Source organism: Nicotiana attenuata, chromosome 5, assembly GCF_001879085.1.
Source record: "Nicotiana attenuata strain UT chromosome 5, NIATTr2, whole genome shotgun sequence".
NCBI lineage: Eukaryota > Viridiplantae > Streptophyta > Magnoliopsida > Solanales > Solanaceae > Nicotiana > Nicotiana attenuata.
The window spans coordinates 55,878,759-55,896,372 of record NC_031993.1 but is presented as its reverse complement, the minus strand read 5'-3'; the positions used below and the strand labels follow the sequence as shown (position 1 = coordinate 55,896,372).

Genomic DNA, 17,614 nt, shown 5'->3' with positions numbered 1-17,614 from the left:
TCATGTAAGGCATAAAACACGTAATAAGTGTAATTCACTATTATGTATGCTCAAACACACGTAAAATACAGTAATTAGAGTGCAAACTATGACTAAAGCATGAGTTTCTAGCCTACCATCAAAATTAAAACTTGACTACCTTGGCCGCGAAATTAAAGAATGCCATAGAACACTTCATTCTGTGATCATGTCAAAATCAACCATTTCTAGCTTGATGAGGTCTTCCCTAGTTTCTTAATGCTGGACTATAATCATACATTCCCTATACGCAGGAAGCAATATACCAGAATTCCCAACTAGAGTAGACATAATGAACGGCAAAAGTAGCTATTCTGTCTCTATCCTGAAATTCAATGCAAAATATAGAGTGACATAGAAAAAAAGTAGATACAGGATCAATAAAGGTATAAGCATCAAGTGTACAATCATCAAGTATAAACAATCACGACGAAATTACCAGTCTCTGCATCTACCCTGGGAACTAGTCAATAGAGTCAGGATTTTTTTAATTTTTTATATTAAAAAAGTTTTTCACACAAAAAAATGTGGTCTCTCTTGTTTGGTTATCTTGTTGATGCCTATATTAATTTATTGTTGGTGTGTGTTATAGTTGTCGTCGACTCCTATTTGTGTTTGTATTTAAGGTCTTTTCTTGAGTCAAATAAATTAGAAATTCTTCGACACATCGGCAGTATTATTTTGCTGCTACCTTTATCGTGCATTTGTAGTGTCTTGTTCTTTCCAACGGGAAATTTCCTTTCGAGATACTACTAGAGCTAGTTTTTCCAATAATTTATGTTAGCCCAAGAAAAGGTGAATTTTGAAGACTCACAAAGGAACTCAGACATGGACCAGGTCTATCCTAGTGAAGCACAAATATGGACAGACTCATCCATGTGAAATGCACGTGAAGGAGATAATCTTAACTTGAAAGAAGTAATATCTACTGATCCTGATCGAAAAGGTTGCATAAGGAGAAGGACTCCTTACTCAAAAAGAACAGGGCTTAAGAAAGAGGAGGAGTTAGAGGTTGAGATCAACTAGAACTCTTCAACCAAGGAAGAGTAGCATCAGACTTCTAGTCAATCTCTATTTACTAACTCTATAAATATCAGTGTTGTTCTCTTTTACAGGTAACGCACATAAGCAGAAGTTAAACGTGCATTGAGAGCAAAATAGCAAGGCAATTTTGCAAGCAATTTGTGTGTGATTCAAGCGTGCAAACCTGAAGCTACTTGAACCAGATAAAAGAACCAGTTCCAAGTGTCTGTCTTTTATTCTAGTTCAATTGTAGTAGGTGCTTTCATATTGTACCTTTGAGCTTTATCTAGAAGCAATTGTATTAGGTACTCAGAGTTTGCAAGGTAGAGTTAACTTGAAGTTGTCGCAACAGTTGAGGCTGTGTGCTACAACGGGATTAGAGTAAATCCTAGGTTTACAAAAGTGTTTTGTAAATGTAGCTTTTGGCTCAGTGATTTTAGTGGAGAGTTTGGAAAAATCCTACTGGAAAGTAGGTCGTGGTTTTTTCACCTTTTGAGCCAGGTGTTTTCCGCGTAAAATACTTGTGTTCTTTACTTTCAACATTTATTATTTCTTCAATAGTAGGTTAAGGGACACGTAGAAGAACCATGTCCTTCCATAAACAACTTAAGCAAAAAATTGGTCACCACACAAATTACCCCCCCCCCCTGTGTGGTATTGAAGTATACAACATCAATTGGTATCAGAGCAAGTTATCCTTGAAGAGGCTAATACCTTAGGAACAGATCAAGATGAGTGCACCACCTGGAAACTGGGAAGGACAATCCACTGCTAGGCCTCCACTCTTTAATGGCCAGTACTACTCCTGGTGGAAAAATAGGATGAAAGATCACATCATCGGAGAGGACTATGAACTCTGGGACATTGTTACTGATGGTCCCCTAGCTACCATGAAGAAGAATGTTGAAGGAGTGGATGTCCCAAAGATTAGAGTTGACTGCACTGCTAAGGACTTGAAGAAGTGGGAAAAGAATGATAAGGCCAAGAAGTGGCTTGAGTGTGGACTTGGTCCAGATGAGTACAGCAGAATTCAAAGTTGTACTACTGCTAAGGAAATTTGGGACACTTTGCAAGTGGCTCATGAAGGAACTCCTCAAGTGAAGAGATCAAGAGGAACATTGCTGTATTCTCAATATGAGAATTTCACAATGAAGGAAAAACCATCCAAGAGATGTCTACAAGGTTCACAACACTGACAAATGAACTTAAGTCTCTTGGAAGGTTTATTCTTGAAGAAGACAAGGTTGAGAAAATGACAAGGGTGTTGCCAGTTACTTGGAAAAGCAAAATCACTGCTATTCAGGAAGCAAAGAACATTGCCACTCTTAAGTTGGATGAGCTAATTGGAAATCTCACTGCCTATGAACTTAGAAGGCAAACCATGAATATGGATGCACCCGAGAAGGAAAGGATCCTGGACCTCAGAATAGCTCAAAGTGCAGATCTAGAGGAAGAAGAAATGGCTATGATCACGAGGGATTTCAAAAAGTATCTAATGAGAGGAAAGGGTTCTTCAAGAGGTGCAACCTTCAACAAACCAAGGGTCCCTGAAAAGCAGACCAACGAGGGCTGCTACAAATGTGGTAAGACTGACCACATGATCAAAAATTGTCGTCATTGTGAAATTGAATGGAAGAAAGAAAGGGCTGAACGAAGAAACGGGAAGAAGGAACAAGTTCATCCCAAGAAGAACAAAGGATCCACAAAGGCTATGGTTGCTACTTGGGGGGAGAGCTTAGATGAGGATTCACAAACAGAAGATGGAGATTAACAAGCACTGATGTCCATTGGAGAAACCGATGAGGAATCCGAGGTAAGTATGATTCATCTCAAAGACAAGATTAAATTGTTGTCCAAAGAAAAACTATATAAGTTACGGCTAGATTTTATCGATGAATCTGAGGTCATAAACAATGAGAAGGAACAGCTGTCTAAGGAATGTGTAATCTTAAAAGCTAAGTGCAAAAATCTGGAACTCAAGGCTAGTGAAAGTGATAGTAAAAATGCTGAGTTGAAGAACCAGGTTCTTAAACTTGACACCATTGTGCTAGAGCTTAGATCTGAAAATTTAAAACTGAAACTAGGAACAGGTAAAAAGAAAGTTGATCACACACATCTCACCTTAGGAGAAAATCTAGGAAAAATGAAGGATGAGTTGTACAAAAAAGACGAGCAGATAAGATCCCTAAAAGAAGATCTAAGCAAGGTTAAGCATGAACTAGACAGAACCTGTAAATGGAATAAGTCCTCTGATGCTCTATCATGGCTACAAGAACACCACAGTAGCAATAGGAGAGGACTTGGCTATGGGACCCCTGCACCTAAGTGAGATCCCAAAAGAAAGTACATCAGACTTCCTGAGAACAAAATCTGCACACACTATGGTAAGACTGGTCACTACAGAAGAGAGTGCACTGCAAAAGAAAAGGCCAGTCAAAAGAACAAAACTTTTGTTCAAGGGAAAAATAGGCTGCCAGGATGGGCTAAAAAGAGTTTAATTCACCATTTTGCCTATTGAAAGGGACCCAAACTAGTTTGGGTTCCTATGACTAACCCATGATTTCCTTGTGCAGGTCCAAGTGAAAGGGAGCAGCCAAATATGGTACATGGATAGTGGCTGCTGAAAACATATGATTGGAAGCAAAAATTAGTTCCTTTCACTTGAGGCAATGTCTCCTTTGAAAATGGTATGAAAGGTGAGATCATTGGGGTTGGAAAGGTACGTAAGACAGACTCACACTCCATTGAGAATGTCTACCTGATAGATGGCTTGAAATATAGCCTAATCAGTGTATCACAACTGTGTGACAGAGGTAACTTGGTAGCATTCACCTCTACCAAATGTTTTATGATAAATCTTACCACTGACAAGATTGTTTTGCAAGGAAAAAGAGTAAACAATATATACATTGTAGATTTGTCCACTCTTTCAGAAAATGAACTCACTTGCTTAAGTGTGTTGGACAATGATCCCCTCCTTTGGCACAAAAGACTTGGACATGCAAGTCTAAGTCAAGTCAACAAATTAGTCTCCAAGGACCTGGTGATAGTGCTGCCTAACATCAAGGTTAAGGAAGACAAAGTTGTTAAGGCTTGTACAAGGGGGAAGCAGGTAAGATCCTCTTTCAAAAGCAAGAAAATGGTAAGCACGGCCAGGTCGATGGAACTGGTTCATATGGATCTCTGTGGTCCAATGAGAACATTAAGCAGAGGTGGTAAAAAATATGTGATGGTGCTTGTTGATGATTACTCTAGGTTTACTTGGACATTATTTTTATCTAAGGATGAAGCATTTGACATGTTTACTTCTTTTGTTAGAAAAACTCAGAAACAACTAGGTAATAAACTTGCATCAATTAGGTCTGATCATGGAACTGAATTTGAAAATGCTAAGCTTGCTGAATTTTGTGATGAGCTTGGCATAGATCATACTTTTTCTGCCCCTAGGACTCCTCAACAAAATGGAGTATTTGAAAGAAAGAATAGGACACTTGAAGATATGGCTAGGACTATGCTTCTTTCTAGTAAACTCCCCCATAGCTTCTGGGCAGAAGCTGTAAACACTGCATGTTACATCATTAATAGGTGCATCACTAGACCTCTTGTAGAGAAGACTCCCTATGAGTTACTTAAAGGGAAAAAACCAAATATATGCCATCTTAGGGCATTTGGATGCAAGTGCTTTGTGCACAACAATGGAAAGGACTCCTTAGGTAAGTTTAATCCCAGAAGTGATGAGGGAGTATTCTTGGGATATTCTTCACATAGCAAAGCTTATAAAGTGTACAACAAAAGAACTATGTATGTAGAAGAAAGTGTACATGTAGTTTTTGATGAAACTAACATTCTTTGTGAGAGACAGGAACATGAAGATGAAGCTATTGGGCTGGTAAAAGGTTTAAATGAAGTCACAGCCCAAGCTGAAGCTGCACTAGAAGAAGGAACAGGTGATGAAGCGGGTTCTTCCATCCAGGGCAACCTGATAGGGGGAACTGAACAACGAAGAACTGAATCTAATTCACAAATGGAACCTGTCCATGAGCCTGTTCCTCAGCAACAGAACATGGGAGAAACATCAAACAGAAACCAGTTGGTTGTGAAACCTTAAAAGTATCAAAGTTCTCATCCCATTGAGAACATAATTACCGATCCAACTTCTGGAATTAAAACTAGAACTCAATTAAAGAATCTTTGTGCTTTTGATGCTTTCCTATCTCTTATTGAACCTAGAAATGTTGCTGAGGATTTGCATGATGCAGACTGGGTAAATGCAATGCAAGATGAACTCAATCAGTTTGAAAGGAGTCAAGTTTGGCATCTGGTTCCAAGACCCAATGACGGATCAGTAATTGGCACTAAATGGGTCTTCAGAAACAAACTTTATGAAGATGGAACTGTTACAAGGAGCAAGGCAAGTTTGGTGACTCAAGGTTATAGCCAAGAGGAGGGCATAGACTATGATGAGACCTTTACTCCAGTTACAAGATTGGAAGCAATAAGACTCCTCATAGCCTTTGCTGCACACATGGAGTTTACTCTTCACTAGATAGACGTCAAGAGTGCCTTCCTAAATGGCTACTTAATGGAAGAAGTATTTGTCAAACAACCTCCAGCGTTTGAAAGCAAGGAGTGTCCGGATCATGTATACAAACTGGACAAGGCACTCTATGGACTCAAGCAGGCTCCTAGAGCATGGTGTGAACGACTATCCAAATTCCTTCTTGAACATGGCTACAAGTAGTAAACTGNCTCTATTCTTGTAGGGAAAAGGTAAAGGAGTACTTATACTAGTACAAATATATGTTGATGACATAATTTTTGGGGCAACCACTGAAAAACTTAGTAAGGAATTTGCTAAATTAATGGGGAGTGAATTTGAAATGAGTATGATAGGTGAGCTTAACTTCTTCTTAGGCTTACAAATTAAACAAAACTCAAATGGAACCGTGATCCATCAACAAAAATATATAAATGAGTTGATTAAGAAGTTTAAAATGGACGAATCAAAGGAAATAGACACTCCTATTGCAACAGCCACAAAACTAGACATAGATAAACCTAGTTGATCTATTGATCAAAAGTTGTATAGGGGTATGATTGGTTCACTTTTGTATCTTAGTGCTAGTAGACCTGACATTTTATTCAGTATAGGGCTCTGTACTCAATTTCAATCAAGTCCAAAGGAATCCCACTTGACTACTATCAAGAGAATATTGAGATACTTGAAAGGCACTACTGACCTTTGCCTTTGGTATCCAAAAGGTAGTAACTTTAATCTAGTGGGATATGTTGATGCTGACTATGTAGGTTTCCTTGTTGACAGGAAGAGCACCTCAGGTATGGCACACTTTTTTGGTTCATGTCCGGTGTCATGGGCCACTAAAAAGCAAAATTCAGTGGCATTATCTACTGCTGAAGCTGAGTATGTTGATGTTGCTTCTTGTTGTGCTCAATTGCTGTGGATCAAACAGCAGTTGATGAATTGTGGTATTGAAGTTGGTTGCATCCCTATTTTTTGTGATAACACTAGTGCTATTAGTATGACTAAGAACTCGGTTCATCATATGAGAACTAAGCACATAGATGTTAGACACCATTTCTTAAGGGACAACTATGAGAAGGACTGATCACTATAGAATTTTGTGCTACTGATAAGCAGATTGCTGACATTTTTACAAAAGCACTGATTGGAGAAAGCTTTTAAAGGAACAGGTTAGAACTAGGGATGATTAAGATCACCTAATGAAGCCAGTTCAGATTGCACAATAAAAAAAACGAAAAAAAATTTTTTTGGTTAGGAAATCTAGAACTTGTGTAAATATCTAGACTAATTTTTTCTTTGTTTCATACTGTAAATAGTATACTCCTGTGCCATGTGTTGATATGACTCACTGATCTCTAACAAATTTTCTCTATTTTGGCAAATAAGGCATGATCAAGAGGATTCTTAGTGAAGAACCTGGTTCATCAGTACTGGTTCATCTGAATAACGAGGTATGTTTTCTACACTATGCACAATTAGAAATATTAATATTTAATTCATGAGCAGAGTCCTACCTACATTCAATATCTTTAGAAAAACCTATCATTTTGAGATTTGAACCAGTTCTGTTTCAACTAGAATCCTCACAGTATAAAAATGCCCAGAATCTAGGGAAGCTTAACCGCCCTTTCAACCTGAAAATTTCAGAATGATTGGACTTCCAATTGACTACAAAAAGCTTCCGTTGGACATTAATTAACCCTCTCCCTTTAGAATCCATCGTCATCACCACTACCACTCCCATAATTCTCAAAACTGTCAAACTTTTTTCTAATCTCTACTCTTCTCTCTTCCAAAACTCAATTCAAAAATTCTCCTCCAGAATTAGCGCAGATGACCAACCCCCAAGATAACCCAGGCACTCATCCACAACCTACCCCCTCCGATTCCTCCACTACTCATCAACCCAACACAACCCCCCAGCCTAGGAGAAGGCGAGTGAAGATGTTTGCTCGTAAAACTATGGCTACATGTGCGCTTTCAAAGAAACTAAATGCAAAATTAAAGGCTAGTCAAGCCCAAGAGTCTGAAAATTCTGATGATTCTTTCAAGTCTGTGAGTGAGGGGAAAGGAACTGGATCTTCTGATTATGAGCAGGCAACATCTGTGCAAAATCTCCCTTTTGAGGTACGTTCTATTCTGGTTGAAAATCTAGAGAATCATTTTGTTTTGGTTGGGTCTGTTATGAATGTGGAAACGTCTGAGTCAAGAAGGAGAGCAGGTAAAAATAAAAGTGAAAAAGAAAAGGAGAGTGAGGGTGTGAGTAGTGATGTGAGGGAAAAAGGGAAAGAAGTGGTTGATTCTTCACCCACTTCTGAAATGGTTAGAATGGCTATCTGTGGGGCTGAGCATGAGAAGGTGGTAGAAAGTAGCAAGAAAACAGGGGGAAGTGGCTCAGGGGAGGCTGTTAAAAGGCTTGTCAATCTCAGTTCACAAGCAGATCAACCTGGTTCATCTATTGAGGAGACCCTAGCAGACCTTCTGAAGAAAGTGGGTGCAAGCTATAACCCCCAAGAAAAGGAGAACTCCAACACCAAAAGCTCCTAGCACTGCAAGAACTACCAAGAAAAGGAAGGCTACTTCTCCAACAACTGCTGATATTCCTCTACCAAAAGGAAGGGCCACAAGGAGTAAGTTGAAGAGGAGTGAGGATGAGTTGAAAAAAGCTATGGAAGAAAGCAAGAAGAAAAGAATGGACAAAGGGAAAGCTAAGTTTGCAGAGCCTGTTGAGGTTGTTGATGTGGAGGAGATGGACCCGGTCCATCAAGGTGGAGATGTGACTGTGGAGGTGCAGACCCCTAAGCCTAAGAAGACCAAGACTTCCTCCAAGAAGTCTTCATCTGTATCTAAGACTGCTGAACCTTCTTTGGCTAAAAAGACAAGGTCTTCTGTGAAATCTAAGCAATTTAAAATCACTGAGGAGGAAGATTGGAGTGGTCAAGAAGAGAGTGAAGCTGACGATGAAAAGGATAAGATGGCCAAGTTTGGAAAACGAACAATCTTGAAGGGTAGACTTTTGAAGGATTTGGAGGAACCAGGGATGGTTCAACTGGTTGATGCTCTAGTTGTTCGGGGATGGAAGGACATGGTCCTTCAGTTGGATGGCAGGATGGCAAGGAATGAGATTATTGAGTTCATGGCCAATGCAGAGGTCAAGGATGGCAGAGATACCAGCTAGGTGAAAGGGGTTCAAATGTCTTTTGATGCAAAAAGGCTGGGTGAAGTTCTTGACATTCCTTCTGAAGGGTATGATGACTACACAAGGCAAAAATGGCCAAGTCTGGACTCCCTTCTTACTGCCCTTGCCATTACTAGGAAGTTCTGTGATAGCACAGAAGTGAATGAGGCCAAGGTTGTGTATAAGAGTGAAATAAAGCCATGCCACAAAGTCCTGTTTGAATTTGTTAACAAGTGTTTGCTGCCTAGGGAGGAAAATAGACACATTGCTAACTACATGGATTTGGTTTTGATGGAGTGTCTTGAAAGTGGGCGGCAGATCAACTGGCCTGGATTTATGATCAAGCTACTTGATAGGGTTATCAATGGCTCCAAGGCCCATGCCACTCCTTATGGTTTTATTCTCACTACTGTTCTTGCTCGTTGTAAGGTGCCACTAAAGAAGTGGGAGATGGCCACAAGCAAAGACCATTTTGGAATCAATACTCTGATTGCTTGTGATTATGAGGTCAATGCCATTTCCAATGAACCTGGTTCATCTAAAAGGACACCTATCAATAGCAAGGTTGGAGCTCTATTGCAGGAGAGTGGGAAAAATGATGCTGAGATAGCCAGGCTGAAGACTCATTTGGCAGAGGTTGAATCTGAGAGAGATGCTCTCAGAACTAAGCTCACAAAGGAAAAGGATAAGAATGATGGAATTCTTCAATACATGCTGCACCTTCTCCAAGCCAAAACCCAACCCTCTAGTTCTTCCAAACCTTAATTGCCTTAGCCTTCATTTCGTGAACCTTGTCTAGACCTTTCAGTGACCCAGATTAGGGATTCTTTTTTGCTAATGTTTTAACTGTTTTTTTTTTTTTTGTGGATTGTGGCAGAATCATATTCTCTATCAATGAAGTTTTCTATTTTTGCTCTTGTTGACTGTTTATCTTTCCTTGATAGTCTGAATAGTGTAGTTGATTACTGATGATTAATCCAGGAATACATTTGCAGTTGCCCCAGTGGCCATGAGTAATTTTTAAAATCTGGAAATCATATTTTGTTTATGCAACTTTTCGATGATGCCAAAAGGAGGAAAATATATTGTGCTTTATATTCTGAATAGTGACGTTTATAACCTAATGAACTTGGTCCTTGATGATAAGTGGAAAATATTGAGCTGAATTCTGACAGGGCCTAAGTGAATGAAAAGCACAGAGTTTGTCATCATCAAAAAGGGGGAATTGTTGTCCCAAGTAAAGGTGAGTTTTGAAGACTGACAAAAGGAACTCAGACATGGACCAGGTCCATCTTAGTGAAGCACAGATATGGACAGACTCATGCATGTGAGATGCACGTGAAGGAGATAAACTTAACTCGAAAGAAGTAATATCTCCTGATCCTGATAAAAAAGGTTGCATATTAGTGTTGATACCCAATTTTTCCCTCATATATTTTATAATGCATATATACTTTCAGAATAGTGCATGAGCATCAACCAGTATTTTTCCATAATTTTTCTGTAATTTTAAAAGGATTTTAATTAATTTATTCTAGCATTTTAGTTTATAAATAATTACTAATTGCATTACAAATGATTTTATGATAATTTTATTTGCTTAATTTTATCATTTATATTTATACCGAGCTTTGGTTATTTCACAAATAGCCATATGCACATATTAGGGTTATAATTGCAATAACTTTGCAATAGTAGCCCATGTGTGCGTAATTACATTATTTCACAAGAAAATAACCTTTTTATATTTTTATAATGCTAAGTAATTATTTTAAATCATCTTCATGCATAAAAATTACTTTTATCATTTAATTAGCTATTTTACAAATTATTTTATTAATAAATTGGGTATCAAACAAATAGCCCCTTTAATTATGTTTAAATTCGGACCCCTAGCCCAATTCAAATTAAAACCCCAGCCCAGTTCATCTACCCTAGCCCACTTAAACCTAACCCAAACCATAGTCCAATTTCTTATCTAACCCATCCCAGCACGGAACCGATCTTGGCCGTTGATCTCAAAGATCAACGGTCCAAAACCCTCCTTCCTTTTTTTATTATCCTAACACCCCAAAACCCTACTCATTTCTCTAACCCCGCCGCCCCCAAATCCTCTCCTCCTCTCCTCTCTAAGACACTCTCAAACCCTGGGGCGCCGTCACTCCAAAATTTCCCCAAACCTCTTCGATTCCTGACCAGATATAGGATCATCTGGTGATTTACGGCCTTATCTGGCCTCATACCTCTACTGGTTGTTCGATTTTGTTGTTATCTGAAGGAATCTCAAGGAGACTCAATCCACAGTCAACCTAGACTCAACCCAGAGTCGACCTAGACTCTTTGTTTTTTTTATGAACCTGTCTTGTGTTCATCGCTGTGTGTGAGTATTGTTATCTTTGTTTTGAAACTCATATTCTAGGCTAGATTTTTCCTCACCTTGTCCCATTTTCTCAAAACCCTCATCTATTTCTACTCGAACCTCTTCAGATCCTTGTAGATCTGACACGACTTTTAATTTATCCAGTAGTTTTTGTTTGAAAAATCTTCTGTTTTCCTTACTATTAGTCGATTTCAATATTTTCTAAAACTAGGGTTTCACTTCGTTTTGTTTCTGCAAAACTTTTCTAAAGTTTCTATGTGTTTGAATCCGGTTATCTTTACTAGTTCTACTGATTCTTTCATGCCTATGTTCTAGTCCTTTGTTTGTTTAATTGTTCGCTTCAATATTTGCCCGTTATTCCTTGTTCTCCAATTAGCAGAGATTAATTGATGATTATTTGATTATTTAGGGTTCGAAATTATTGTGTTTTGCTGAGATGGCTGCTCCCTGTAATTTTTACCTACTTTCCTTATTTGTGACTCCTAATTGATACTACTTGCCTTAATTAGTCTATTGGCCTGATTTCTAGGTGTTGATTTACTCTAATTGACTTATAAAAAGGCCTATGACTTTTTTCTTGCCTTATTTAAACCCTAATTTGGCTGATAATTGATTTCTTCCCAATTTGAAGCATCTATCCCGGAATCCTGCCTGTTAATTGGTCATGTTAAGCCCTAGTTGATTGATTGATTGGTCTCTTTGCCTTATATGTGAACTCTTGATTCCCTTTACCTTATTTGCTTCACTTTACTCGATGTTATATAAACCCCATTCTACTTTTGAAAACAGACACACATACTCAGAAAGAAGCACATACACACACACACAAACTCTTGCTCTAATTCAAACTTTTTCTGTTACTTGTGTTTGCTACATTGTCTAGCTGGCTGAAAGCCAAGGCTAGACTATTGGATTCTGCATACTTTCAACTTCCTGTTTGCTATTTCCTAACTGGTATGTCTCCATTCCCATTATCATTCAATATGCTATGGAGTTGAACCTATGTGCTTCCTTGTTTATTGCTCTCCATCAGAATGACCACTTCTGTGCAGTTCACTCCTGTCTTTCCTGTTTATTGCTCACAATTAGCATGATTACTACTGTGAATGTCTTTCCTGTTCATTGATTTAAATTAGCAAGACTACTTCTGTTGTTATGCCCTATTCAGTATGTTGTGGAATCTGACTATTATAAGATGTCAACCTGTCTTTGCATGTGGTATGTTTCTAATAACTAGCATGCCCTTAACTCTCGTGAAATTGTCTTGTTCAATATGTCAATATGGATCACACAGTTTAGCATGTTCTTATTTGATATAGGATGCTTATCTACTTGTTTTCTCAACTAGCATACTTGCCCTGTTTTCTGTGTTCCTGACTTCTATGTTCCCAACCCCTACTACCTTTCTCTGCATAGTTGTCTATTTCTTATTCTGTTCCCAGCATACTATCTTACCACCTAGTGATGATTAATGAACTAAGTCAAATCTAGGCAACGTGAAACTTTGCTTGAAGTGGTTGTGATCCTGTTTCTGTCTACTGTTTGATTGCTGGAATCTTTGTTTAAGTGTTGAAATGACTCTGTTTCTTCTTATTTACTCCTAAAATCCAAACTATTTTCTTAAAACTATCTCCTATTTTTAAGTACTATTTTCAACTCCTACTCTTAGAATATCTAGGGTCCTGCCCCTCTAGTGTTTGCACTGCCTAGGAGTCCATGAGACTCCTCCGAACTCTGATACACTAGGGCTGGCTTTCAAAACTTGTTCACAAAACTATTTCTTAAAAGGGTTTCTGGTGTGAGCATTACCCGGGGTCCCTGAGGCCCTTGGGAACTATGACGCACCAGGAGGTCATTTGGTGTACTATGAGATACTGGTATATTTCAGACTTGGTTGAAGGCCTGGTTTCCAGGTTTACTTTTGGGCCTATCCAGGCTCCATATAGTATAGCAATTTCATTCCGTAATTCATTTTATGTCTGGTCTGTAATAATAATTCCTGTAATAACAGATACTGGGGTTATTAGTAAAATCGGAAAGAGATTTTTATATATAACTTTGTGGTGGATCGGGTAGAAACCATGTCTATAAGACTATTGTGATGATATTTATTTGCATTAGAAACCATGTTCATAGGGTTTATCTCATTATGTTGAATTCTCATCCTAGAAATCCTGTTTCTAGGCCGTTTACCCATTCTGCAATGTTTTCAAAACCTCTATGTGCATTAGAAATCATGTTTATGGGATATTTCGTTGCACTCACTTGGCACTTAATTGTCACCTTTATTCGCCTAGATATCATGCCTATAGGAAAATATATATATAAAGTCAGTTTCATCGCTTAATCGTCATGCCTATAAGGAATTAGTATAAAAACAGTTCCAACACTTAGATATCATGCTCATAGAGATAAACATGTAAAATCGGTTCTGTAATGCCTGTGATCATTTTCAGCACGTAGACATCATGCCTATAGGGTCTAAACGGATAAAATCTCCCTGTTTAAACTAGTCACTGGTTTATAATATGTTTAGATATCATAGCTATAGGATCCTGTCGGTTATCGCCTAGGCAAGCCTGTAGGATAAATAAAACCCTGAAGTTGCCAAAACTGTGTTTGTTTGACTACTTATAAACTGCCCAGGTTCAGGAAGTAATAAAATCAGTACGCAAGCTGATTAGGTATTTACTGCCTCGCCTTAATGAAACTGCTGCATATTTTGTGCTCATCTAGATATCCTGCTGTAGGACTTTAAATCGTTTAAAACTATTTGTTTGAGGCGTGCAATTGTTTGCTTACTTGCGGAGGTAAATGTGAGCCCCTTTAACTGCTCCTTATGTGACAGTCCTACCTGTTTTGTTTGACACCTAGTTTTATCCTTTTAAGCACCATAGGTAAGTCTAGAACCAGCTTAACTAGAGTTCCTAAGCACCACCAGGGCCCTAGGAAAGGGACGGATAACGCACGCATAGGGTACGTATTCAATGCTATTAGAACGCGTAGGTAATAATTAAGGGGAGGGTAATTGGGTAGTAAAGGATATGATAACATGTGCGGTAATGGTGCGCGTAACTCCTCTATTTAAGGAAAGTTTACCGAGTATTGCACATAAGTGATCCTATAGGCTAAAAAACCTAGGACCCCTTTACTCCCTGTTTTTTTAAAATAATGTATGTTTGTTTATCTGCTTATAAGACTAATTCGCTTAAATTGAGGTTGGCCGGGACCCACCGTTGTGGACCTCAAGGGGTGCCTAACACCTTCCCCTCAAGGTAATTTTGAGCCCTTCCCAAATCTTTGGTGATGTAAACTAGTTCACGAGTTATTTGTTCTAGGTGCCCTAACGCATCTTAATCCGTTAGGTGGCGACTCTTCAAATCTCACAACCAATTCCCAAACGGAAAGGAGTTGTCCCAAAGTGTCGCAACCCGATCTCCGCGAGGAAAAAGGGGGCGCGACAATTAGATAAGGAGAATGACTCCTTACTCAAGGAGAACACGGCTTAAGAAAGAGGAGGAGTTAGAGGTTTAGATCAACTAGACCTCATCAACCAAGGAAGAGTAGCATCAGACTTCTATTCAATCTCTATTTACTAACTCTATAAATATCAGTGTTATTGTCTTTTAGAGGTAACGCACATAAGCAGAAGTTGAACGTTAATTGAGAGCAAAATAGCAAGGCAATTTTACAAGCAATTTGTGTGTGATTCAAGCGTGCAAACCTGAAGCTACTTGAACCAGATAGAAGAACCAGTTCCAAGTGTCTGTCTTTTATTCTGTTCAATTGTAGTAGGTGCTTTCATATTGTACCTTTCAGCTTTATCTAGAAGCAATTGTATTAGGTACTCAGAGTTTTCAAGTTAGAGTTAACTTGAAGTTGTCGCAACAGTTGAGGTTGTGCGCTACAATGGGATTAGAGTTAATCCTAGGTTTACAAAAGTGTTTTGTAAATGCAGTTTTTGGCTCAGTGATTTTAGTGGAGAGTTTGGGAAAATCCTACTAGAAAGTAGGTCGTGATTTTTTCACCTTTTGAGCCAGGTGTTTTCCACGTAAAATACTTGTGTTCTTTACTTTCCGCATTTATTATTTCTTCAATAGTAGGTTAAGGAACACGTAGAAGAACCAGGTCCTTCCATAAACAACTTAAGTGAAAAATTGGTCACCACACAAATCACCCCCCCCCCCCTCTCCCGGTGTGGTATTGAAGTATAAAACATCAATTTCACCCAACATATACCATCTAAACTCTAATTATATACAACATCATCATTAATCACTTTGTGGAATATAAGGTCCTCACGATAGATAAAACAACATAAGCAAATAAATTCATACCTCAAACCAATGTCATAATCCTCCTGCTAGGTGGTATAAGTTGAACGTTGATGGCGCTTTTATGCGAGACAAGTTAGTTTGTAGTACGGGGAAGTGATAAGAAATAGAAATGGTGACTGGATTGTTGGCTTCCAACATTCCTCCCAAGCAGTATCTCACTTCAAGCAGAATTGTTGACACTCAGACAAGGGTCTTTAACTTCTTTGGAGAAGTGAAAATAGATTCAACTGAGGTGATCATGAATACCCTACTTACAATACTTTACTTCGTGACTTCCAGAATGGGAAAGCCAAAGGTCATGTATAATTTCAAACAAGGAAATATATGTAAAGATCAGAGATCAAACAAAAATGGAGAATCTATGTTAGGGTTTACAGAGAGAAAATGAGAGAAGAGTTTTGGGTAAATTTTTCTGTATTGAATAATAATGATCCGTCCCTCTCTAGAATGTTCCCATGCTTATATATATATATATATATATATATAATGGGCCTGATCTTCTACTACAAAAGAATATAGGGAAATAATTACAATGGGTCGTGGCCAAATTACACTGCTGACCAATTACACCTGTGGCCCAAGTAATCTACTGATGTATTACAACCCAAAATTAGATGTCCAAATGTATCATGTAACTCCAAAACCCCCCTCAAGTTGGAGGGTGGGCACACTTCCAACTTGCTGGATAATAGGCGATGCTGCAAACCTGGCAAGGACTTAGTAAAAATATCACCTATTTGTGAAAAAGTGGGAATATGAGATAAAGAAATAAGCCCATCAGCCAACTTGGTGCGGATGAAGTGACCGTCTACTTCAATATGTTTAGTACGCTCATGAAAGACTGGATTTTTGGCTATATGAAAGACAGCTTGGCCGTCACACAATAGTGGAACAGGAGTAGTAAAAGGCACACCCAGATCAGCCAACAAACGAACAAGCCAAGCTAACTTTGCAACCACCTTACTCATGGCCCGATATTCAGTTTCAGCGGAAGATAAAGAAATAATTTGCTATTTTTTAGACTTCCAACTAATGAGGCTGCCCCCTAAATGAATGCAAAACCCAGAAACAGACCTTATAGAAGTAGGATAAGCATCCCAATCACTGTCACAGCTAGCCAACAAGGAGAAATCAGAAGAGTTGTTAAAAAATACCCCGTGATCAAGCGTACCCTTCAAATATCTCAAAACATGTAGTGCACCAGACATGTGTGGAATTCTAGGAGCCTGGAGGAACTAGCTAAGGTGCTGGACAGTGAAGCATAGATCAGGCCTAGTGTGAGTCAAATAATTCAACTTCTCAACTAAACTCCTATACTTATCAGGTTCAGGCAACAAATCCCCAACATCAGCATGTAGTTTAAGTGAAATGTCTAAAGGAGCAACGACCTCAGAAACATCAGAACAATGATATTCAGTAAGCAAATCGTTTATGAACGTCTTTTGATGCAAAATAATACCTGAGGAGTGATAAAGAACCTCAATACCCAAAAAATAATGAAGGAGTCCCAAATCCTTAATTCTGAATTGGGCATCCAAAAATGACTTAAGAGCTGAAATCTCAGAAAAATCATCTCTACTAAGGATAATGTCATCCACATAAACAGCAAGAAAAACAGTAGAGGATGGAGACTTCTTAACAAATAATGAATAGTCAATCAATGAGTGAATATACCCTCTGGAGAAAAGAGCTTGTGATAACTTTGCATACCACTGTCGAGAAGCTTCTCTAAGACCATAAAGGGATTTTTGAAGTTTGCATACCAAGGGGGCAGAACTGGAAGAAGTTGAAGGAGCAGAAAGCCCTGGGGGAATTTTCATGTAGACCTCTTCATCTAGGTCACCGTGCAGGAAGGCATTGCAACAGCAATCAAGTATCAGACAGTGCACATCTTGACAACAGGTGAGAAGGTTTCATTGAAATCAATCCCTTCTACCTGAGTGTCCCCTCTAACTACCAATCTGGCCTTAAACCTTTCCACACTACCATCTGCTTTATATTTAATTTTATACACCCATTTACAACCTATGGGTTTCTTGCCAAAAGGTAATTCAACAATCTGCCAAGTCTTATTTGCCTCTAAGGCTTCAAACTCTTTGGCCATATCTTCCTGCCAAGCAGGGCTGGCAGCAGAC

General features: G+C 38.7%; 1 protein-coding gene across 1 annotated transcript; it reads right to left on the bottom strand.

Moving 5' to 3' along the window:
• Positions 16,715–17,299, bottom strand: LOC109226237 (uncharacterized mitochondrial protein AtMg00810-like). Its single transcript, XM_019391029.1, has one exon. It carries the CDS (start codon positions 17,297–17,299, stop codon positions 16,715–16,717), a length of 585 nt encoding a protein of 194 aa, XP_019246574.1.

Bases quoted from the DNA above. Each gene is read 5' to 3' on its own strand.
- LOC109226237 (XM_019391029.1), bottom strand. From the start codon at position 17,299: ATGAAAATTCCCCCAGGGCTTTCTGCTCCTTCAACTTCTTCCAGTTCT.